Source organism: Scatophagus argus, chromosome 4 (assembly GCF_020382885.2).
Source record: "Scatophagus argus isolate fScaArg1 chromosome 4, fScaArg1.pri, whole genome shotgun sequence".
Taxonomy (NCBI): Eukaryota; Metazoa; Chordata; class Actinopteri; family Scatophagidae; genus Scatophagus; species Scatophagus argus.
In genome coordinates, this window is record NC_058496.1 from 13,594,621 (window position 1) to 13,613,580 (window position 18,960).

At 38.4% G+C, this 18,960-nt stretch overlaps 1 protein-coding gene across 4 annotated transcripts in view; it reads left to right on the top strand.

Moving 5' to 3' along the window:
- Positions 1 to 18,960, top strand: part of slc23a2 (solute carrier family 23 member 2) — a 33,198-nt gene that overhangs the window by 3,624 nt on the left and 10,614 nt on the right. The window contains exons 2-8 of one of the 4 annotated variants that reach the window (XM_046387926.1): positions 9,379 to 9,427; positions 11,746 to 11,969; positions 13,765 to 13,863; positions 14,863 to 14,979; positions 15,964 to 16,121; positions 18,418 to 18,506; positions 18,749 to 18,816. In XM_046387926.1, coding sequence (XP_046243882.1) covers positions 9,379 to 9,427; positions 11,746 to 11,969; positions 13,765 to 13,863; positions 14,863 to 14,979; positions 15,964 to 16,121; positions 18,418 to 18,506; positions 18,749 to 18,816 — 804 coding nt within the window. The remainder of the gene's footprint in view (positions 1 to 9,378; positions 9,428 to 11,745; positions 11,970 to 13,764; positions 13,864 to 14,862; positions 14,980 to 15,963; positions 16,122 to 18,417; positions 18,507 to 18,748; positions 18,817 to 18,960) is intronic. The other 3 variants (XM_046387927.1, XM_046387929.1, XM_046387928.1) reach the window with 3 other exon arrangements.

An 18,960-nucleotide genomic window follows, 5' to 3' on the forward strand; every position in this document is an offset into this window, starting at 1 on the left:
GAGGATCACCTCACAGGGTCTCGGACCAGGCAGGAACAGGCACAGTGAGGTGAACTGGGTCACAGAAATGGATTCCTGGCCCTGTTTGCTGTAAGCAGCGTGTGACTAAGATTACACCATAGTGCTCAGTCATTCTGTGTCTTTTCACTTTACAGTGTGTGTTTGCCTGTGTCTGTGTGTGTTGTTGCAAGGTTTTTGTTGGACAGTAAGGCTTTAGCTCAGAATAGTATGCTATTCTAGTATGTTTATTGATGTGTTCCTTTTTTCTAAGTCCAGTGAAAAAGGACTGACTCCACATGGCGCCTCTCTAATTTTCAATTTGTGTGTGTGTGTGTGTATGTGTGTGTGTGATGAGAGAAATAGAATAAGATGGAGATTAAATGAGGAAAGGCAGCATAGCACATCATATGATTCTTGCATAACATAAATATAATAGTATAATACAATTACACTGGTTTTAAAGATGAGAGAAAGCTGCTTGTAATTTGCTGGGTCACATCTGCCCTGTTTAATGAGTTAGTGAATATGTGAACATTCAATAGATTTTTCTTCTTTTTTCTGAGCGTGAGAGGGCATGTGTTGATGGAAGAGTCCAGTGGGGCCACAACTTATTGATTTACTAGTGACATCAACATTGGTGCACCAATGTTGATGGTGTTGATAGTGTTTGTGCACTAAAGACATGTTCTTGCACATTATAATGTGTGTATCAAGTGTCTAAGAGAGACTATATGTCAGAACACAGGAATGATGAGGAGATTGTATTCCTACAGTCGTCCTCTTCCTCCTGAAGTCAGTCACCATCTCTTTGGTCTTGTTGAAATTCAGTCTCGGCTGATTCTGTTTAGACTGTCCCACAAAGTTGTCCACCAGTGCCCTGTACTCGCCCTCCTTTCCCTCTTATACACCTGACAACAGCTGAGTCATCGGAAAACTTCTGCAGGTGACATGACTCAGAGTTGTACTGAAAGTCAGTGGTGTATAAGGTGAAGAGGAAGGGAGAAAGCACAGTTCCCTGTGGAGCTCTTATATCTCGGACTACCACATCGAACAGAACATTTCCCAAGACAGACAAACTGTGGCCTGTCTGTCAGGTGGTCAGTAATCGAGGAGATCCTTGCGTCATCAACACCCATCACCCGCAACTTCCCACCCAGTAGCAGAGGTTGAATGGTGTTGAAAGCACTGGAGATCACAAAGAATGTGATCCACTCAGTGCCTCCCCCACCATCCAAATGCAATGAACTCATTTCAGCACTAAGGACTGAGTCTAGGCAATTTTTGAGACACTGCGCTTCTGGAGAATCCCTTCTGTAAAAGTTATCCTTGCAACCTTGCTGTTCAAAAGCAAAACTTCACAAATTGCGAGAGCAGTTGTGCACGGATTAATCAAGTCACCACACTTCGGTAGGTGAATTTGCATTGCTACTTCATTTAGCCTACTGATAATTTAATTATGTATGAGATTTAGTTGACTTTGGCCTAGTGGTTTGCAATCCCTATTTTAGGTAGGCTATCCCATGTTAGAGAAGCAACTTTAGCCTATGAAAATTGCACATCAAAATGCACGTTTGTCAATTTATCCCTCTTTTAAGAGTCAAACAATCCAAGCATCTCCATGTCAAAAGTAGCCTAGTAATAGCCTACATGATGCCTGTTTTCGGCTAAATAAAATGACAGGTAATATCAACGCTAAATGTTTCAAATATCAGTCACTTTTATTAAACGTGATAGTAGCCTGACTGATTTGTAACCTAAACGTTATCCTAAAGGTCAATAAAGCTGCTTGCAAATATGAAAAAAAGAAACTTTGTATAAAACAGCACAAACATAGGCCCAGCAGCTGTACTCAGATTGGAGGGAGAAAAGGAGATAAAGTGGGGGAGTAGAGCTGAACGCTCAGCTGAAAAACAGATGAAAACCAGACTATTGATAGGCCTATCCTATTTGGTAAAGACCTGCCTAATTAAAAATTTCTGGCTACGCCACTGCCCCCATCCCTGCAGCTGCCTCCCCCATGCCTGTACATGACAGAAGTGCCGTGGGGGTGGGGTGGGGTAGGGCTAAAACAATTGTAGGGGAAGCACTGACCCCTGTGTTTTCTTTTCATCTCTCTTTGGCTTATCAGTATTAGTGGAACGAATGCGCTGATCTAGCAGTGACATCCATCATTTAAAAAAAAAAAAAAAAAGTCAGCCACAGCTCAGATTTTGGGCTTCAATTCCAGACAGTTTAAGATTGTAGCATATGCTTAGAGACAATTGATGCAGTTTCTGAATTGCTGCAACTCAGCAATGACCCACATCATAAGTTTCATAAAAATTTAATCAGCACCATGACAGATGATGGGCTGGTACCAGTTCACTAAAGAGCATTTCTAATTGACTTATTGACTGCATCATACTGGAAGTCCATTTGAAGTCTATGTCTACTTTCATACAAAGCATGCATGTGTTTGGATGGTTGTGGTGATCCTGCTAGTTGGGATTATGGATGTGCACAATTATTCATTTAGCCATTTCCAGAGCTAAAAGAATGGAGGGCACCAAATTAGACCAATAGGTGTCACCTTTGTGCTTTCTGTCACTTAGGAAATGTTTGGCTGTATAGAGATTCATGGACAATGGTTATGGATTCTTGCATGAGTGGTGAATCTTCATTTCACTAGATACTAAACAGTGCTACAGTGAGCACCCCAATTATTAGCCTGTCCATGCAGCCCCTCAGTGTTTTATTTTTAGGCTAAGCTGCTACAGTACACATTTAATAAAATTGTGCACGATTGAATCTATAAATCTATTTACACCTATAAAGGTTGTAAAACTAGTGCTCTAGTCCTTTCCACTTCTGGTTTAACATCTGGAAAGTTAGTCTCTCTAGTTGGGAGAAAGTGTGATTAAATGTTGGCAATTACTGTATTCTTTGTGCTGAAATGATCAGTTAGAAAAGTATTAGCTGATTGCCATAAAAGGATAATTGGGAACTATTATGATAAAGGATACTTGTTTTTTTTAAGAAGTTTGTTAAGAATAATACAGGTATTTTGCCAGGGTTTTTTTTTGTTTTTTTGTTTGTCTCAGAACCTACAGCATTAGACCACCATAATCTGATTGGTTGTGCTGTTATTGAGCTTCAGGTGACTGTGGTTGCACCATGTAGCAAAGCTCTCTATCCTCTGTACTCCTCTGCTTTTCTCTGTTTTAAATCATTGTTAACATGTGATATTTTCTGCCATCTTTGGGGATGAAACGATTTATTTATTAATTGATAATCAGCAGCTTGACCGCTAATGAAAATTATTTTGAGTTGCAGCCCTTATTAGTATTTATGTATGAGAAACGTGCCTGAAATAACAAAACTTCACTACACCTTCTGACAGCCTCCTACCTGTTTTGTAATTGAGTACAATCACATTTTTTTTGTGACAACCCACTAATGTAACTGAATAACTTTGTTTGTTGTAAAAACAGTCAGTGTCTCCACACTTCAGACATTTTCAAGGGGCTGAATGGAGGTGATCTATCTCCACAGTTACTGTACAAGCAAATGAGTAGGGTTGCCCCACTGTGAGCAGCAGCTGGAGTTTGGCTCCAGCAGACTTAAAGGATTTCATCATCTTCAAGCAACAATGGATAGCTTTAGTATTAAATATCTCTTCTGTACTTGGCTTCAGGTGTGGGTTGTGGAGCACCTTAAAAGAAGTATGTAATGTTACATTACAGGCCTACTTTGTCTGAGAACAAATGTGAGAAGCTATTGTGTGTGTCTGTGTCTAACCTTTAACACCCATTCATGTGCTGCTCAGAGCATGCTGTGTGGGTGCCGGTGTTGCTTTGAGAATGGGATGTAAAAACAGTTACAGGCTGGACATTTTTATTTCCCAGATCTAAATGTGACCGTCCTTCCTGCTGCTTTTGGTTTCTTTTACTGAGAAATGTGTTTGTACAGCACAGCAGGGGAGTCCACCTGCTGCTGATATGTGAAGTACCAAAGAAACCACGATTAGTTTGGCTTTATCAGGCCGCAACCCAGTTTGAGTTCATTTTCAGCGTATAGGATTAAGTTTCCTGTAATGAAACAGACTAGTCATTATAAAATATTGTTTGTTCTTTCAGTAGATGTATCACAACCCCCTGCTGTTGCCATCTTTTTTCTCTTAGTTTCTGCCTCCGTCAGGCATTTAGCCAAACTTCTGTCTGTGTCTTGTGACACAGGTGGCAAACCTGAGAGGAAGTGGAAATCACTACAAAATTAATAACAGGTTTTATACATCAATGTTTTACGTTTGAAATGAAGATGTTGTCCCCCTACATGTGTGCTCTGCAGTTGGGAGTCAGTCAGAAGTCCTGAAAACATGCTGTACTGTTTCTTGCTGCTACATGAACATTGTACTTTCATATTTTTTGGGTTGTTTATTTACCTTTTATTTTTCTGTGTGCTTTATCCAAATATGTGGGGACAGACAAAGTTACTGAATTACATATATATATATATATATGAGGAAACGGTAAAGTCTGACTAAGTTTGAACCAGTCAGTGGATTTTGAGAAAGCTTTCATAAACCATAATGGCCTCCTAAATAAACATTTCAAGCAAAAAGAAGAAACATTTTTGAGTTTCTTGAACATAAAATCATTAGACAATAAATCATAATTTAAGGACTTGAATCATTAAACACATAAACATTTAATAAAAAAAGTAAGAACAATGTAGAACAAGGTCTTAACATTTTAAAATGCTGCATGGCCCCAAAAGTGAGGCCACCTCCTCGCCGGTATATTCAATTTTAAGTTTAATCTTGTACTACTACTAAAAGATTTATCATGAAAATAAAAATGATAAAGTTCAGAAAAATGATAAAGTATACTATTAACTTCACTTAAGTCATTTGTCAAGACTAACTTGGGTATAACTGTCACTGCTTGTAGTTATTCAGATATGAGAATTTGTTTTTTTTCCCAGGTTGGACTTTACATGCAATAAAAAGATGTGACCTCGGAGTACTGGGATTGTTCAGGGACATTTATTCAAAACTTTCTGATATCTTGCAGACTAAATAACAGGCATAACATAGTGTAAAGTTTAACACATGCACTTTAGTTTGTGGTTGTTGAAAAATTCCTGCTGTTTCAATAGCAGCAGACCTCTGTCTCTTATTAATCCAGCCTCCTTTGGTCACCAGTGAAACCGGTGAAAAAGCCCAAAGACTTCTGGTCATCCTTGGTGCATTTGCAGATGAATTCATAATCATACATTTATTTCATATTTCCGCTATAGTGATGTCGCCTCTTGTTCCTGTAACTGTGCAGTTGAGACAAACCGTCTTATCTCCATTCACCTCTGCACTACTGACAGGAAGTTGACCAACTTTGTTGACCCACCCTCCCCTTCTCCCATCAGTGTAAAATACATACCCCACATGTGTACCTGGTCATGCTGTGTTGCATGTTCTTGCACACAGAAACGCACATGTGTAGGTCAAGAGCATGTCTACACACACATACACACCTTAATATATTACAGTATATCACTTTGGCTTATGTCATGATTTCCTGATGTGGTATTGACAGGTTTTCTAGCTTGCTTGATAAATTGGATGGGAATGTGCCATGCTGCAAAAGCACCAAAGCCGTGACTCAGGAATAGAGGGAGATTGTGACCGTATTACACATTTGGTCAAATATTTAATTCATGACCCTAATCTTTGGCGTACACCATGACACTGGTGATTGTATACATCGTCTGTAAAGGGCATGCTGTCTATAAACGAGGACAGGAACTTTAAAGAATTTTATTAACTATTGAACTACATAACTGTCATAACTAATGTGCTGCTGGTGTTGTTTAACATGCATTATGCATTTTATTTACAATTGATCGATTAAAAAAAAAATCAATAATTGATTAATTGATTAATCATTATATGGGGTGGTTGGTCAGTTGTTATGGGCCATCCAGTCTCTGTATTGCCAGAGTGAGAGCTTGATTGGGCAAACTTGTTTCCAGTTGAGGTTGGACTCCGTCAGGACGGCCCTATGTCACTGGTTCTGTTCAGAATTTTTAGGCAGAGCCAAGTGGCGGAGGATGTCGGGTTCGATGGCCTTAGGATTCCATCTTTGCTTTTTGCGGACGTTCCTATTGGCGTCATCGAGCAATGACCTCCAGTTCGCTCTGGGACGGTTTGCAGCTGGGATGAAGATCAGCACCTCTAAATCCAACTTACTACTGATAGTGGATGGAAATCGAACACTTTTTTTTTTCTTAAATGAATGATTAAAAACCTGCCAATCTGTGGGTTTTCATGACACCAGATATTTATACCTGAAGGACATGAGATGTTGAAAATCTAATGAGGACAATGATATTACATTCCTCTAAACCACCTGCATGATATAGTTCAGAAGTTATGACTAAACCACAGACTGACATCTGGAGTTTATACACACTCACGTATATCCAGTGAGTGCGCTAAATATTTGGCACTAGAGATAAAACCACCAACACAAACATTTGACACAAAGTCCTCCTCCAGTGGAATCCTACACAGTGCGGCACAAGCCTGCACAGGATGAACAGATTAGGTTACCATGGTTATAGATCCAGCCTACATATTCTGGGATGAGTTAAAATTAACTGATGTAGTTGTCTCTTGTTTTCTCAGTGCTTTTCCTGTCTTTTTTTCTCTGTTAGATAACGTTAAAAGTTATTTATGAAACTGGAGATTTCCCCTCCCGTTATCACATGAGTTTCAGTTCTGTCTTCTCTCGCTCCAGTTCCCTCTGTCTCTCTTGTTTGGCTCCCTTTGTTTGACTAATGTTGTCTGGTGTGTGTGTGTGCGTGCCCACACTAACAGACAGAAAACGAGGGGTATTTGAGGCTGTCAGACCACAGTAACAGGGCACCTCTGGCGTTGGTGCATGTCTCAAGTTACCCAGAGACCACTAGGATACTCTCTTTCACCCTCTGCATCTCACAACTGACTCACAGTACTGTTAAAGCCACAGGCTGGGCAGCACTGAGGTCAGTTGGGTTTTCTGTTTTCTTGTGCTGTTTGCATTATACACCAGTCACAAAATTACTTCTAGGGCAAGTCATTTTGTCATCATGTCATATTGTTAAAGGATAATTGTGGTTTATTATGACATGGGTCTGACAACATCATAATAACATTGTACCAGCAAAATATTATCATGAAAGACACATATTTAAGAAAACTGTCAGTAAAATTACTACATGAAGTGCGGTAGGTAAATTGAAGTTGTAAGTCTATCAAATGTGATAGATGGTTGCAATGGCTTGGTTTGTTTAATGACTTAATCATTTGCATTTGTTTTGATTCTATTTTGTCTAAATTGAGATTAACCAAACTCTCAAACTGCTCCTCTAGACAATATCATAAAGTCCCCTTGCATTTAGAGTTCATTGTGAAATCAAAATAGCTTTTTTCCAGTCTCATTTGTCCTCATTCTTTCTTTTTATTTTTTGTATAAATCTGCACTCTCTACTTCAATAATGACTATAGCTTCTTTTCCTAGGCTCCATGTATTCAGTTGCATTGACAGTTGTTACCAAATTGTTTCTTTTTGGACCTAAGACATAGAAAAATAAAAGGTTGATCTAGAGGACAAACAGTCTCAAGAGAGATGGATGGCTGATTACTTTGTAATTCATTGTGACATCTTCCCAAAACAATCTCAAGCATCATTATGAAAAATGTAGGGCAGTGTGTGTTGGGGCAGGAGGGACAATATTTGCTCACCACCTTGAGAGTGTTTAATCTGAAGTTTAAGCTGTATAAAATGTTTTTTCCTTAAACGTTGCAGCTGCCGTCCTAGGACAGAAAAGCTTGTACAGTGACCCTCATGATATTTGAGCTTGAGCCTGTGGTTTAAAACTTGATCCTCTGACTACTCATGTTTTTTGCTCTGTGGATTTCTTTTAGCGTTGGCTTCCTGTTTAAAGAACTTAACTTGTAGAATATCACATTACTATTGTTGTCCATAGCTCTTCACACTCAGCTAAGTGTTTATGCTCATGGGGATCAAGAGGAAGATTTGAGTTCAGGTTTGCCTTTTGAGTACAAATTAATTCCTTGTAAATAGTATGGTATTTTAATTCTAATTGTCTAATTCTTTGTTCAAATTAAGCACAATGGCCGCATTGTTTATTGACCTGTGTTGACACTGCCGGGGGGATCATTCATCTGCTTTATGCGATGTTGACATGAAAAGTCACCGCACTTGTTCATCTTTTCTCTCCATGTGCTTATGCATGTGTAATCTCTAAGTTTGTTCTATAATTTAAATGTTATTGTTAATGGGTTGGTTTTGAAAATTAAGTGCTATCAATTAAACTACGTTACATTATCATTCAAAAAATATACATTTTTGGTAACAAGTAAGTGACATTGTACTGCAAGCAGGTCATTATTTGTGAAAAAAAAGTTGATATAATCTTGCCTAATAACAAGAGAACTAATATGGCACAAAATATTTTTAGATGATTTTATTGGTTCAAAAATTAGTCAGATTCTACACTGCATCCATAGCAACTGTATAGATAGTTCCATAACAGTGTAAACTCTGTAGACCTTTTAAGATTAGCATAGTGTTATAATTCACATTAATTGTTGAATTGCTGCAGAGGTTGAGAAGTGACAGAGAAGATAAATCCACCTTTTAATCACAAAAGTTTAGTAAAACAAACAAACAAAAAAAAAAACTCAGTTCCAGATCAGAGCAAGAGCAAAATCCGGTGAATCCAGGTGTTTAGAGCTCACAACAGCTGTCTGCCATTTACCAGGACTGCTGTCACTCATGGCAGCCAATTCCTTAATTATGCATAACCTTAAGCCTTAAAACAATTGTAACAAGTGAGTCATAAAAAATTAAAACCCTGTACGGTTATAATGAACAGGGGTGCTGGCTTCATTCTTCAGAAGGTTGTTGCTTGAATGCAGCATCTGATTACATTGACTAACATTTAGTATTTTTATATATATATAATATATGTAATTTTAATAGTAATTTTATTATTTTACTAATTTTATTTTATTATGGCATCTTTCATTACATGCAGCTTCTATGGGGCATGACTTCATTGCAACACAGTTCACTCTTGCTGCCTTCCTAAAGCCACAATTTCATGAGAATCTGAATAGAATTGACATAAAAGCAACACTACACACTAACTTCTTGCTTGTGATGAAATGCTGTCTGTCAAATTAACGTATATCTCACCTCCCTCCTCCTCCTCCTTATCCTTGACCCTTCTGCCTCTCTGCTCTCTGCCTCCTACCCCCGCCTCGTCTCTTTCCTCTCCTCCTCTCTTCTTCTTCTACCTCCTGCTTTCCCTCTCTCTCTTGCCCCTTCCACACAGATGCTCCCAGCCGCCCAGCTTGACAGGAGTGATGGGATGTGTCAACTAGGTATTACACCTATCCCAACATTTTTACACTGCAAGCAGGGAGACTGGCTGGGTGGGAAAGGAAAATTTTTTAAAAAGGGAAGAAAGGTATTGATAAGGCACAGTTGCTAGGTAGGCATCTGCTGACAGTTAAGGCAGTTGACATCTGTGCAAGTAAACAATGGAGTTTCAAAATCTGCACCTTCTCTTTTTTTGTGCCATTGTACAAGAGTATATGTAATTTCAATTCTTTGTATAAAGGTTTTGTGATGGGTGCATTGCAAAAACTTCCCAGCTGGACTCAGCATGATTATTTGGTCAGTGTTTTATACAATTTACAGTACAGTACAATTTACTTCTTTTTTTTTAAAAAAAAAACAATATTGTAATTAAAACTGCTGTTATTTTTTGGTATTTTATGGTATATCAAACAAGATTCATTTTTTACCAGTCTGGGTTGATTGCTAACAAGGTCAACATTCAACTGGCAGCTTTTTACAACTCATTAAGAAGTTGTTCATAACATAAGTTGTACTTAAAGTCATGGCTCTGGTGGTTTGAAAATTGTTCTTTCGGTAATCAATACAAAACGGGTACTTGTTCGGGCTTGCTCTATTTTATATAAATGTAGACACATAAGATACAACTGTACAGTAAAAGTCACTTTATAAACACACGTTTAAGACCGACTGACGGCAGTTGATGGATGAGTGTGTTTGCATGCTCTGTGGATCTTGTTCCTCAAGCACGTAGGCATGTAAATATTGTGTCTGTGTGCACACAGAAAATACACTTCTGTAATATGGAGTTTTCAAGCAAGTCACACTCCTGTAGTCACTGTTTAGACAGATATACAATGAAAAAGGAAGCAGAACAAAAATAGGACATGTATAAGTAATTATGCTGCTGTTAACACATAAATGTATAATGTATAGGTATTTCCTCAGATTGTGTCTTTGTGTTATAACACCACTTGTTCAATGAACCTGTCAGATGACCCTGATGATCTCGTACAGTATTGTTGTGTGATGGACTTTCATTTACAGTGGGACATGGTTCATGAACTGGCTATTGAAGAGAGCTATTGAATTTCTCTATCTATCTATTGTGACGACAACTACAACAACAACGATAATAACAACAAGATGATGTTAAAGGATAAAATAGGCTAATTTAGAAATGTAAAAAAATACTGTCTGAACATCCTTATAGTTTTGTTAATTCCCTACAGCAGTGTTGCAGATGTCAACTGAGATATCATGTTTGTCTAATACCTGACGGATAATTTATTATATTTGTTCTTTTCAGTTCAGATATTGTACACCAGTTAGTTCAGCTTTACTTAATCAGGATGTTTTATTGAACTCAAGATCTCTTTTATAGATAACTTGAGATTAAAGTACATATTTACAATAAGAATAACTTACTGCACTTCTAAGTATATGAACAGAAATGTTTCTGAGCAGTTTTGGGCTCAGACAAGACCAGATGTAGGAGCACATGATTGACAGTAATAATGTAATCATGTTTTTTTAATGTAATTGGCAGGTAGCTGAGTGACAGCTCTCAAAGCTGATATCCTGAGAACATTTCACTTTCTCATACTTTCTATTCTTATACTGTCACAATTGTCTTTGCCACAGCACCATCCCTGCTAGAACAAACTAGCATTCCTCTCTCTCTGCCTTGTGTACCTTTTTCATAATTCCTTATCTTATCTTATTCTGTTTCTCCTCTCTGACAAACACATCTCCATGTTTCACTCTTTTTTTTTTTTCTTTTTCTCCTCGCATAATCTTGTCTCTGTATGGATTCGCATTCTGTTCTCTCCTTGTGTCAGACCGTGACCTTTTGGTAGTGTAGATTATTAACTGAAGTATATAAATTATTCCTCCAGAAACAATCTGTTATTTTCAAAAGTGATATTGGTTGCAGAGTTTTCTTGTCTCAGTTAATTGTTTGATAAAAAAAAAAGTGATAAAAGTGAAAAGAATGCCCTTTCATAATGGTCTTCAGATTGTTGGTGTTGTTTAACCTAGTCAAGTTACCAAAACCAAAACTGATGTCTGAACCAAAAACTTACATCAGACTAAACAGGCATCAACTGTGGTGATAAATAATAAATGAAACTGAGAAAAGGAGCAGATGGGGCTGAAAAAATACACCTGCAACAACAACCATAAGAGTTACCAAACCAAAAGTTTGTAACCAACAAGAAGAATGGCCTGGCAACTTCTCAGACTCTGTGATTAGACCTTTATAATGAAGCTAAGATATTGGAAGCACTGAAGTCATAAATCAATATAATAATCTCTGTTCGTCTGTCTCTTTTTATTTAAGCAGATGACGCAGTTCTGGACGATGTAATCAGGCTAAAGGATTCATCTGCCGTGTTTACACTCAAGCAAGACAGGGGAGGGACAGAAGAAGAAGAAGAAGAGGAAATCGAAGACGCAACGATGGGCGTGGGGAAGAATACCACCTCCAAGTCATTGGACAGCACCAGTGAGGGAGGAAAATATGATGAGGAAAGCAAACATGGAGCAGATTTCTACCCTATTCCGGTACACAACTGTGTTTCATGGTCCTCTTTTTTTATTGTTAAAGTTTTGACACCGAGACAAAACCAGACAGATCACAAACATGCTCACTCACATAGAGAACATAAGACAAAGGCAGTGTTTGATTAGTATACATACAACCTTATAATTACTGTGCTTTTCATCCTCCCATCTCTCTCTCTTTCGTTGACTCATGCTCAGGCCTTTGCTCTTTGGCATTGCTTTGTGCTTGGAGTGTGTTTGAGTAAGCGAATGGCCTGAGTACACACTCAAAGTGTATTCAATGGACAGTTGGTGCATGCTACTACCGCTGAGTCTGTCCATTTCCTTTATTTGTACTCTTGTCCCCAGGCCAGTGCTTCATGTGGGTTAAAAGGCAAAATAACAAAAAAAACAACTTAACTTGCTGCTACTGTCATGTGGTCCCCAGATAAGTGATGGAAAATGAACTGAGTGGGAAATGAATGAGACTTTTAATTATGCTTTAATTTTTATTTAGATGCAGTTTCCCCTTGATTGACAGCTTTGGCTGCATGCTGATGAGTGTTGTAGTTGTTGTTAATCAGGTAGCCTATCGAAATGATCAAAACTACCAAAGTGACATAAGTAGGCCTGCATTAAACCGGAGAGGTGGCGGTTTAGTTCGGTTCAGTGCATTGACGGGTAGGAAGAATCACAGCAGATGCCTTAGCCTCCTTCACAGCAGCAGTGAACCACTTCCAAGCTCAGAATTGAATTACATTACAAGCGCAAAATGAGTTGCTTTGCCAGGTCTGTGCCATGTTCTCGTCTTCCAGTGTTACACGCTCTGTCTCTTTCTCAAATAAAACCACCTCTGTCTCTTTCTCAAATAAAACAGTAAAAATAATAAAATGGCCAACTCACATTCACCTTATCAGTAGAACTTCATAATATCAATGCTATATTTACAGCCTGATTCCAGTACCAGTTCAGTGTTCCCTGATCTGGTTCAGTTGAGCACAAAGGGAAGGAAATATAATATAAGCCTAAAGTTTCCTTTGCATTTACTTTGTCCCATTGTGAGCAGACATTTGTGCCCTTGTGTACCTCTGAGGTTACAAACAGTGATCCTCAGCAGCTACCTTTTCTGAGCTTTAATGTGTACCGAGGCCATGTAGACACAGCAGAGTATGTTTACATGTGAACGCCTGAGTGCATTTAAAGGCCTGTTTTCTCCCTGAGGTTTTTCTCATCAGAGAAGATGGGATTGTACAGCAAAAAACACTTAAAATGCACAATAAAGACAGCCTGGTGACAGTTGATGGATGGGTGTGTTTGCATACTTCCATGTCTTAGCATATTGTCCCTCAGACATGGAAACTCTCCATAGTATATTCTCACTATGTTCTGCCTTTTTTTAATGACCCTTTTCTTGATACATGACATGGATAAATCTGGGAGATATACTGGCAAAGCACACATCTATACACCGGACATACTACACATTTGTTTTCCTAGAAATGCATTTACCTAATATGAACCTTGTGTTTTTTTCTTCTTTCTTTCTTCAGGCACTGATTTGACTTTAAATTTACTTATTCGCATGGCATTGCATTGACATGCACTTACACAAACTTTAACCCTACTTCACCTTCACCTGTCTTTTCATGTGTTTGCCATCTGGCCAACAATGTGTCAAATCTCTGTGCATCATCGTGAGTCTGCTCTCTGGGCCAGCATGCTTTGGCAAGGTGTACTTAAGATTGCTTTATGTACACCCTTATAAAAAGTAAAAAAAAGACAACCTTAAAAATCTACACTGTGTGCATGTGTTTAGGTGGTGGTAAACGGAGTGGGCGGTGCCAGTGGAGACCAGGATACTGAAAACACAGAGCTGATGGCCATCTACACTAAAGAAAATCAAAGAGCAGAAAAGGTAAGCTGAGGAAATCTGAGGGGAACTCCAACACAATCCTCATGTCAACTGAAGTCCTAGTTTTCTCCCTAATAATAAGCCTCTGTTTAAGCAGAGTGACATAGTCACATGGTTCAGAATGCTTACTCATAATCAGAAGCACAGTTTCAGTGACTTTCCTTTTTCCTCCCTCACCTTTCCCCTATATTATTAACATTGTAATCCTCACGATTTCAGTCCAAATAAATCTGGCAGTACTCGTGGTTACTGTAGTTTTAACAAGTGGGGTTTAACACAACAGCAAACACTCCTTGAGCTGCGTCTGATGTGTCCATCTACAGTGCAACCAATCAAACTCACATTGTTTTATTGAAAAGGAAGAACATTTTGATGAATGATCGCAGCCAATGCTAGCCAGTATTTCCTGTGGCTGCTCCAAAATAAAGCAATAAATTTGAAGCAGCAGAAGTTTAAAAAAAAAACAACTGAATTTCCACTTCCTGTAAATTTTATACAGCTCAGATATGACTGTGAGACCTGTGAATTTTCCTGAGAAAGAATACAAGTTAAAATTGGAACAGCGGGGGCTAATAGCCATCCATAAATAGTTTCAAAAGGGGGTAAGTCTTAGGTATTATGTCTCATATGAAACCAGTAAATTAAAAGGCATGTTGACCAGAAATCTGACTCTTACAGAATCTGGCTTTTCCTGTCATGCCAGACCGTTCTCTCATTGTCACTGTGACTGTGCATTTTTCTTTGCTGAGACAATGAATCCATTGCTGTGTTCTTTCTCACAGTTTCTGTATTTGCCACTTTTTTTTATCATCTTTTATGATTCAGCTGTCCTCATGTTTGCTCAGACATGCTGTTCTCACATCAGCATTTGACATAAGGTTTGATCTGACAGTTTTTTTAAATTAGTCATCATCATTTTGATGCTTTTAAATGAACTGAACAAGGTTAACATGCAAAGAAAATTATGGAAATTTCATTCATCCTGTGTCTTTGTGTGTGTAGACCTCAATGTCTGAGACGCTGGACAGCACAGACAGTATGGATGCGAGGAGGATGGATATGATCTATACCATTGAAGACACCCCACCCTGGTACTTGTGTGTGTTCCTGGGTTTACAGGTAAATCTACAAACTGAACTACTAATAATACTAACTACTATTCTTTGAGGTTTTTTTTCCCACAAGGCTTCATGGATGACTCACAGTACATACTTTACATCATCAGCGTATTTTATTTTACTTGACCAACAAATGTGTTTACACTGGGAATCTCACCATTTGAAAAACATGCACCTACACATGTGATTGTATTAGTCATCTTACTGGTGGGTCAGCAGGTTCATGTCCTCCCTGTATGACCACAGTATTATTTTGTCCTCAGTCGTCTCCCTTTGTCCTGTAGCCATCACTGATAAGCTGCGGATCTGAAATATAACAAAGAAACCAGATGTGCTTCTTAGTGGGCACATACTGCCAAGGCTGCACAACAAATTTGTTTTTGTTATATCGGATTGGAATACCAATCAACTTTCAGGTCAATGGAATAAATGCCATTTATTCCTCATAAAGCTTGATTACTATGTGAAGTCATAATGCAAAAAGTTATTGAACTGTGCATGTGAACTGTGCAACTGCAGCCAACTGCTCATTCAAGAGTTTTAGCATTTTGTCAGATGTGACTTCATAGAATGCTTTTGGATTAAAGAAGATTCAAGAACTTTGTAGGAGGAGTAGTTTATACTGGGATACATGGTGATGCTTGTAAGTTCCACAGCCACAAAGAAATCACTTGTCCCTTGACCTGTGCCATAACTCAGCATGCCAAACACACAAAATTGTGTTTTTGAGAAATTCTACGAACAGACAAGCACAACAGGATAATTAACGACATCAGGAGAATTGTGTTTTCTACCTGTAAGGTAACAATCCTAAAAAAAAATCAGACATACTTGTAAAGGTTTGGAATATAAAGTTTAGTTGTTTTGTGCTGACTTAACAATCAGTGTCATATATGGACCTCAAAATGTCAAGTTAAATGACATCAAACATAAGACACACACATACTGTGAATGCGCACCAATGTGTTGATTCTTGTCTTGGCAGCACTACCTGACATGTTTCAGTGGGACTATCGCAGTGCCGTTCCTCCTCGCCGAGGCCATGTGTGTTGGCTTCGATCAGTGGGCCACCAGTCAGCTCATAGGGACCATCTTCTTCTGTGTAGGGATCACCACCCTGCTACAGACCACATTGGGCTGCAGGTACAAGCACACACAAACAATACTGTCTCACATGGACTTAGGAAAATGCTCTTACTTTTGTACAGGTCATACAGTATATTCTGTCTTTCATGTCTTCACTTCCTTTTTTATTCCCTCTTTCTTCCACTCTCTCCCTCTCATCTTGAAGTACCACTTCAACATGAGGGCCATTGTGGACATGAAGCCTTTCCTCTTCATGTTACTCTGGAGTGTATTTCAAGTGTATTTGCCCACATTTAAGTAGGATTAAGTTTTTTGTCATTGACGTATTATGACCCTGACTTAGAAAAGATATTTTTATTCTGCAGTAGGCATCTAGTATGTACTTTCAGTTCCTTGTTTTGCTCATGTGATTGCAGTTGTCCTATATGACTCAGACTTTCTCTTTTGCGAGAGCAAAAACTCAGCTGTTAAGATGTAGTTTGTTTTTTTTTTTCTTTTTTTGATTGAGAGCATACGCCATCGGAATGAAGCACATTTTGTTAAAAAGAATTAAACACACAACCACATCTTGTATCATAGCTTGTGTCAACGACTTATTAAAAAATTGGCAGGTCCCTGTTTTCAGCAATACCCCTTGATCTCAACTTTATTACATTCTCTTCATCTGAGCCACTTCATTTGGTTTAGGTCTCGCATTTTTCACCTTGAGTCACCCTGCTGGCTGCTCACACACGTTCCTCATCACCGTTTGATTTATTCTCATACATTGAATTTTGCTCTTTCATAATGTTATGTGTTTGTGTTTCATAACCAGTGATTCACCTTATTCAACCCTGAGGATTATATCATTCACCAATTAAATAACTGACATTGCCTGTTGCCAGGAATATTAGCTTTTTGATCTGTGTTTTAATGAAATCCAGGTCATATTGTCATATTTTTCCTTCATGAAAGAACAACAGTTCAATGTGATGAACTCTGGTGGGTTTTTTGTTGTTGTTGTTGTTGTTTATATTGTATATGTATTGTTGCTTTTATACGTATTTTTAAGCCTTTGCTGTCCTATAAGCACGGGGTGTCCATGAAAACGAGTGAACTGCGCTCATGGGGCCAACCTTTGCTTTAAAAGTAAATGAAAAAGAGGTGGAGGGAGGAGAAGAAATACTCTGTGTGATCTGAGTCATGGTGCCAGTCCAGGTCATTCAAAAAACACCCAAATGCTTTTCCTAGAAATAAGCTTGTTTGCATATTTGTGAGTATCTTCATCCAAGTATCCTGCCTGTATGTGCAGCTCATACTTGGCAGACTAAGTAGTAGTAATTGTATAGATGATTCATTGTGTGAATTAAGTTTTCATTGAATTACATCCACCAAATATATCCACAAGCTTCTTAGCTGAAGGAAAAATATTGTTATCTTTGTACCTCAGCAGAAGTTTCAGATAGAACAGAGGAGGATGATTAGATTGTTACGCTTAGATCTTTTTACTCCCTACAAGGAGTTAAGCTACTTATCTTGAGGTTTCAAGAAATTAAACTGAGGCTGCCTCTAGTTTTTAAGTTTTCATGAAAGTTTCCGTTTATTTTGCTTTGTACAGGGATTGGAAACAATCAGCTGTACACCAAAGAAAGCAGTTACACATCATCTCATATGTAGGTGTATAGCTATTAGAGAACAGCACTGGTTTAAGATTGCTGCCCACACTCTTAAATAAATGTTGAGTCAATCTCATTCTGATTTTGTCAGGTCTGTTTTTTTTTTTGTTTGTTTTTTTTTAACTAAACAAAGATTCATTTGAGGCCTGTGTGCAGGTCAAACCTCGATCAGAACAAACAGTTGTACAACTTAGTCATGGTGTTCACTTCATCTATTTTCACTTCTATTTTGAGAGGTATCTTGGTGCTTTTCGTCTGCTATGGAAACCTGTCACCGATTGGAAACCTTTCTAGCTTAGCCTTTTATTTCTGTCCCTGGCTACACCTGTCCTTTTTCACTAATATGATTTTATTACAGCTGATTTTATTCTGTTTTATCTCGGATAAGATCTTATGTTATCCCTGTACAAATTTCAACTCTTTCAACTTCAAGTGGCCTTTACGGTAAAGGCCAACCATACTCTTGAGTGTGGTTGACCATTGTTTCAACCATTGTAAGGAACATCCATTACAAGAAAATATGTTTATGAATGCTATATTGCACAATAATGACTTGTCATTGAAATGCTGGTGGCTTGTGGTTCTCCACTGAAAATCAGCCTGCTTGCTGCTATTATTTTAACGCTCCTTTCATTGAATATTTCTGTAATCATTTAGGTTTGTATCATTTTTCTAAACTGTGCTTTTCTTGTGCTCAGGTTGCCTCTGTTCCAGGCCAGTGCTTTTGCCTTTCTCGCACCAGCCAGAGCCATCCTGTCACTGGACAAATGGAAGTGTAATAATACAGGTATCCTCTCTCTCTTCTTCCATCACTCACTCAACTCATTCAGTAGAGGGACTCCCATCTGACATGATTTTATTAAAAACTGGGTTAAAGTGTCCTTACTTACTTTGGTTTCAACTCCACATTCTGTCCGCATCAAGGTCTGCAAATACAGAAAGTTTATATCTGTGTGTCCCAACTGAAGATTTCTGATTTACATAGTGATCTAATTAATATCTAATCTCCCTGTGTTTTCCCCTGAGCAGAAGTTCCAGTATTTAATAGCACAGAGCTCTTTCACACAGAGCACATCTGGCACCCCAGGATACGAGAGGTGAGGCAACGAAAAACAAATGAAAGACCAGACAAACTTGAAAGGTGTGTAGGAAGAGAGCCAGGACAGAAAGGAGAGAGCAAAATTGGACTGGCACATTAGACAGTTAAAAAAAGTTGTAGAATATATCCTTGTAATCAAATA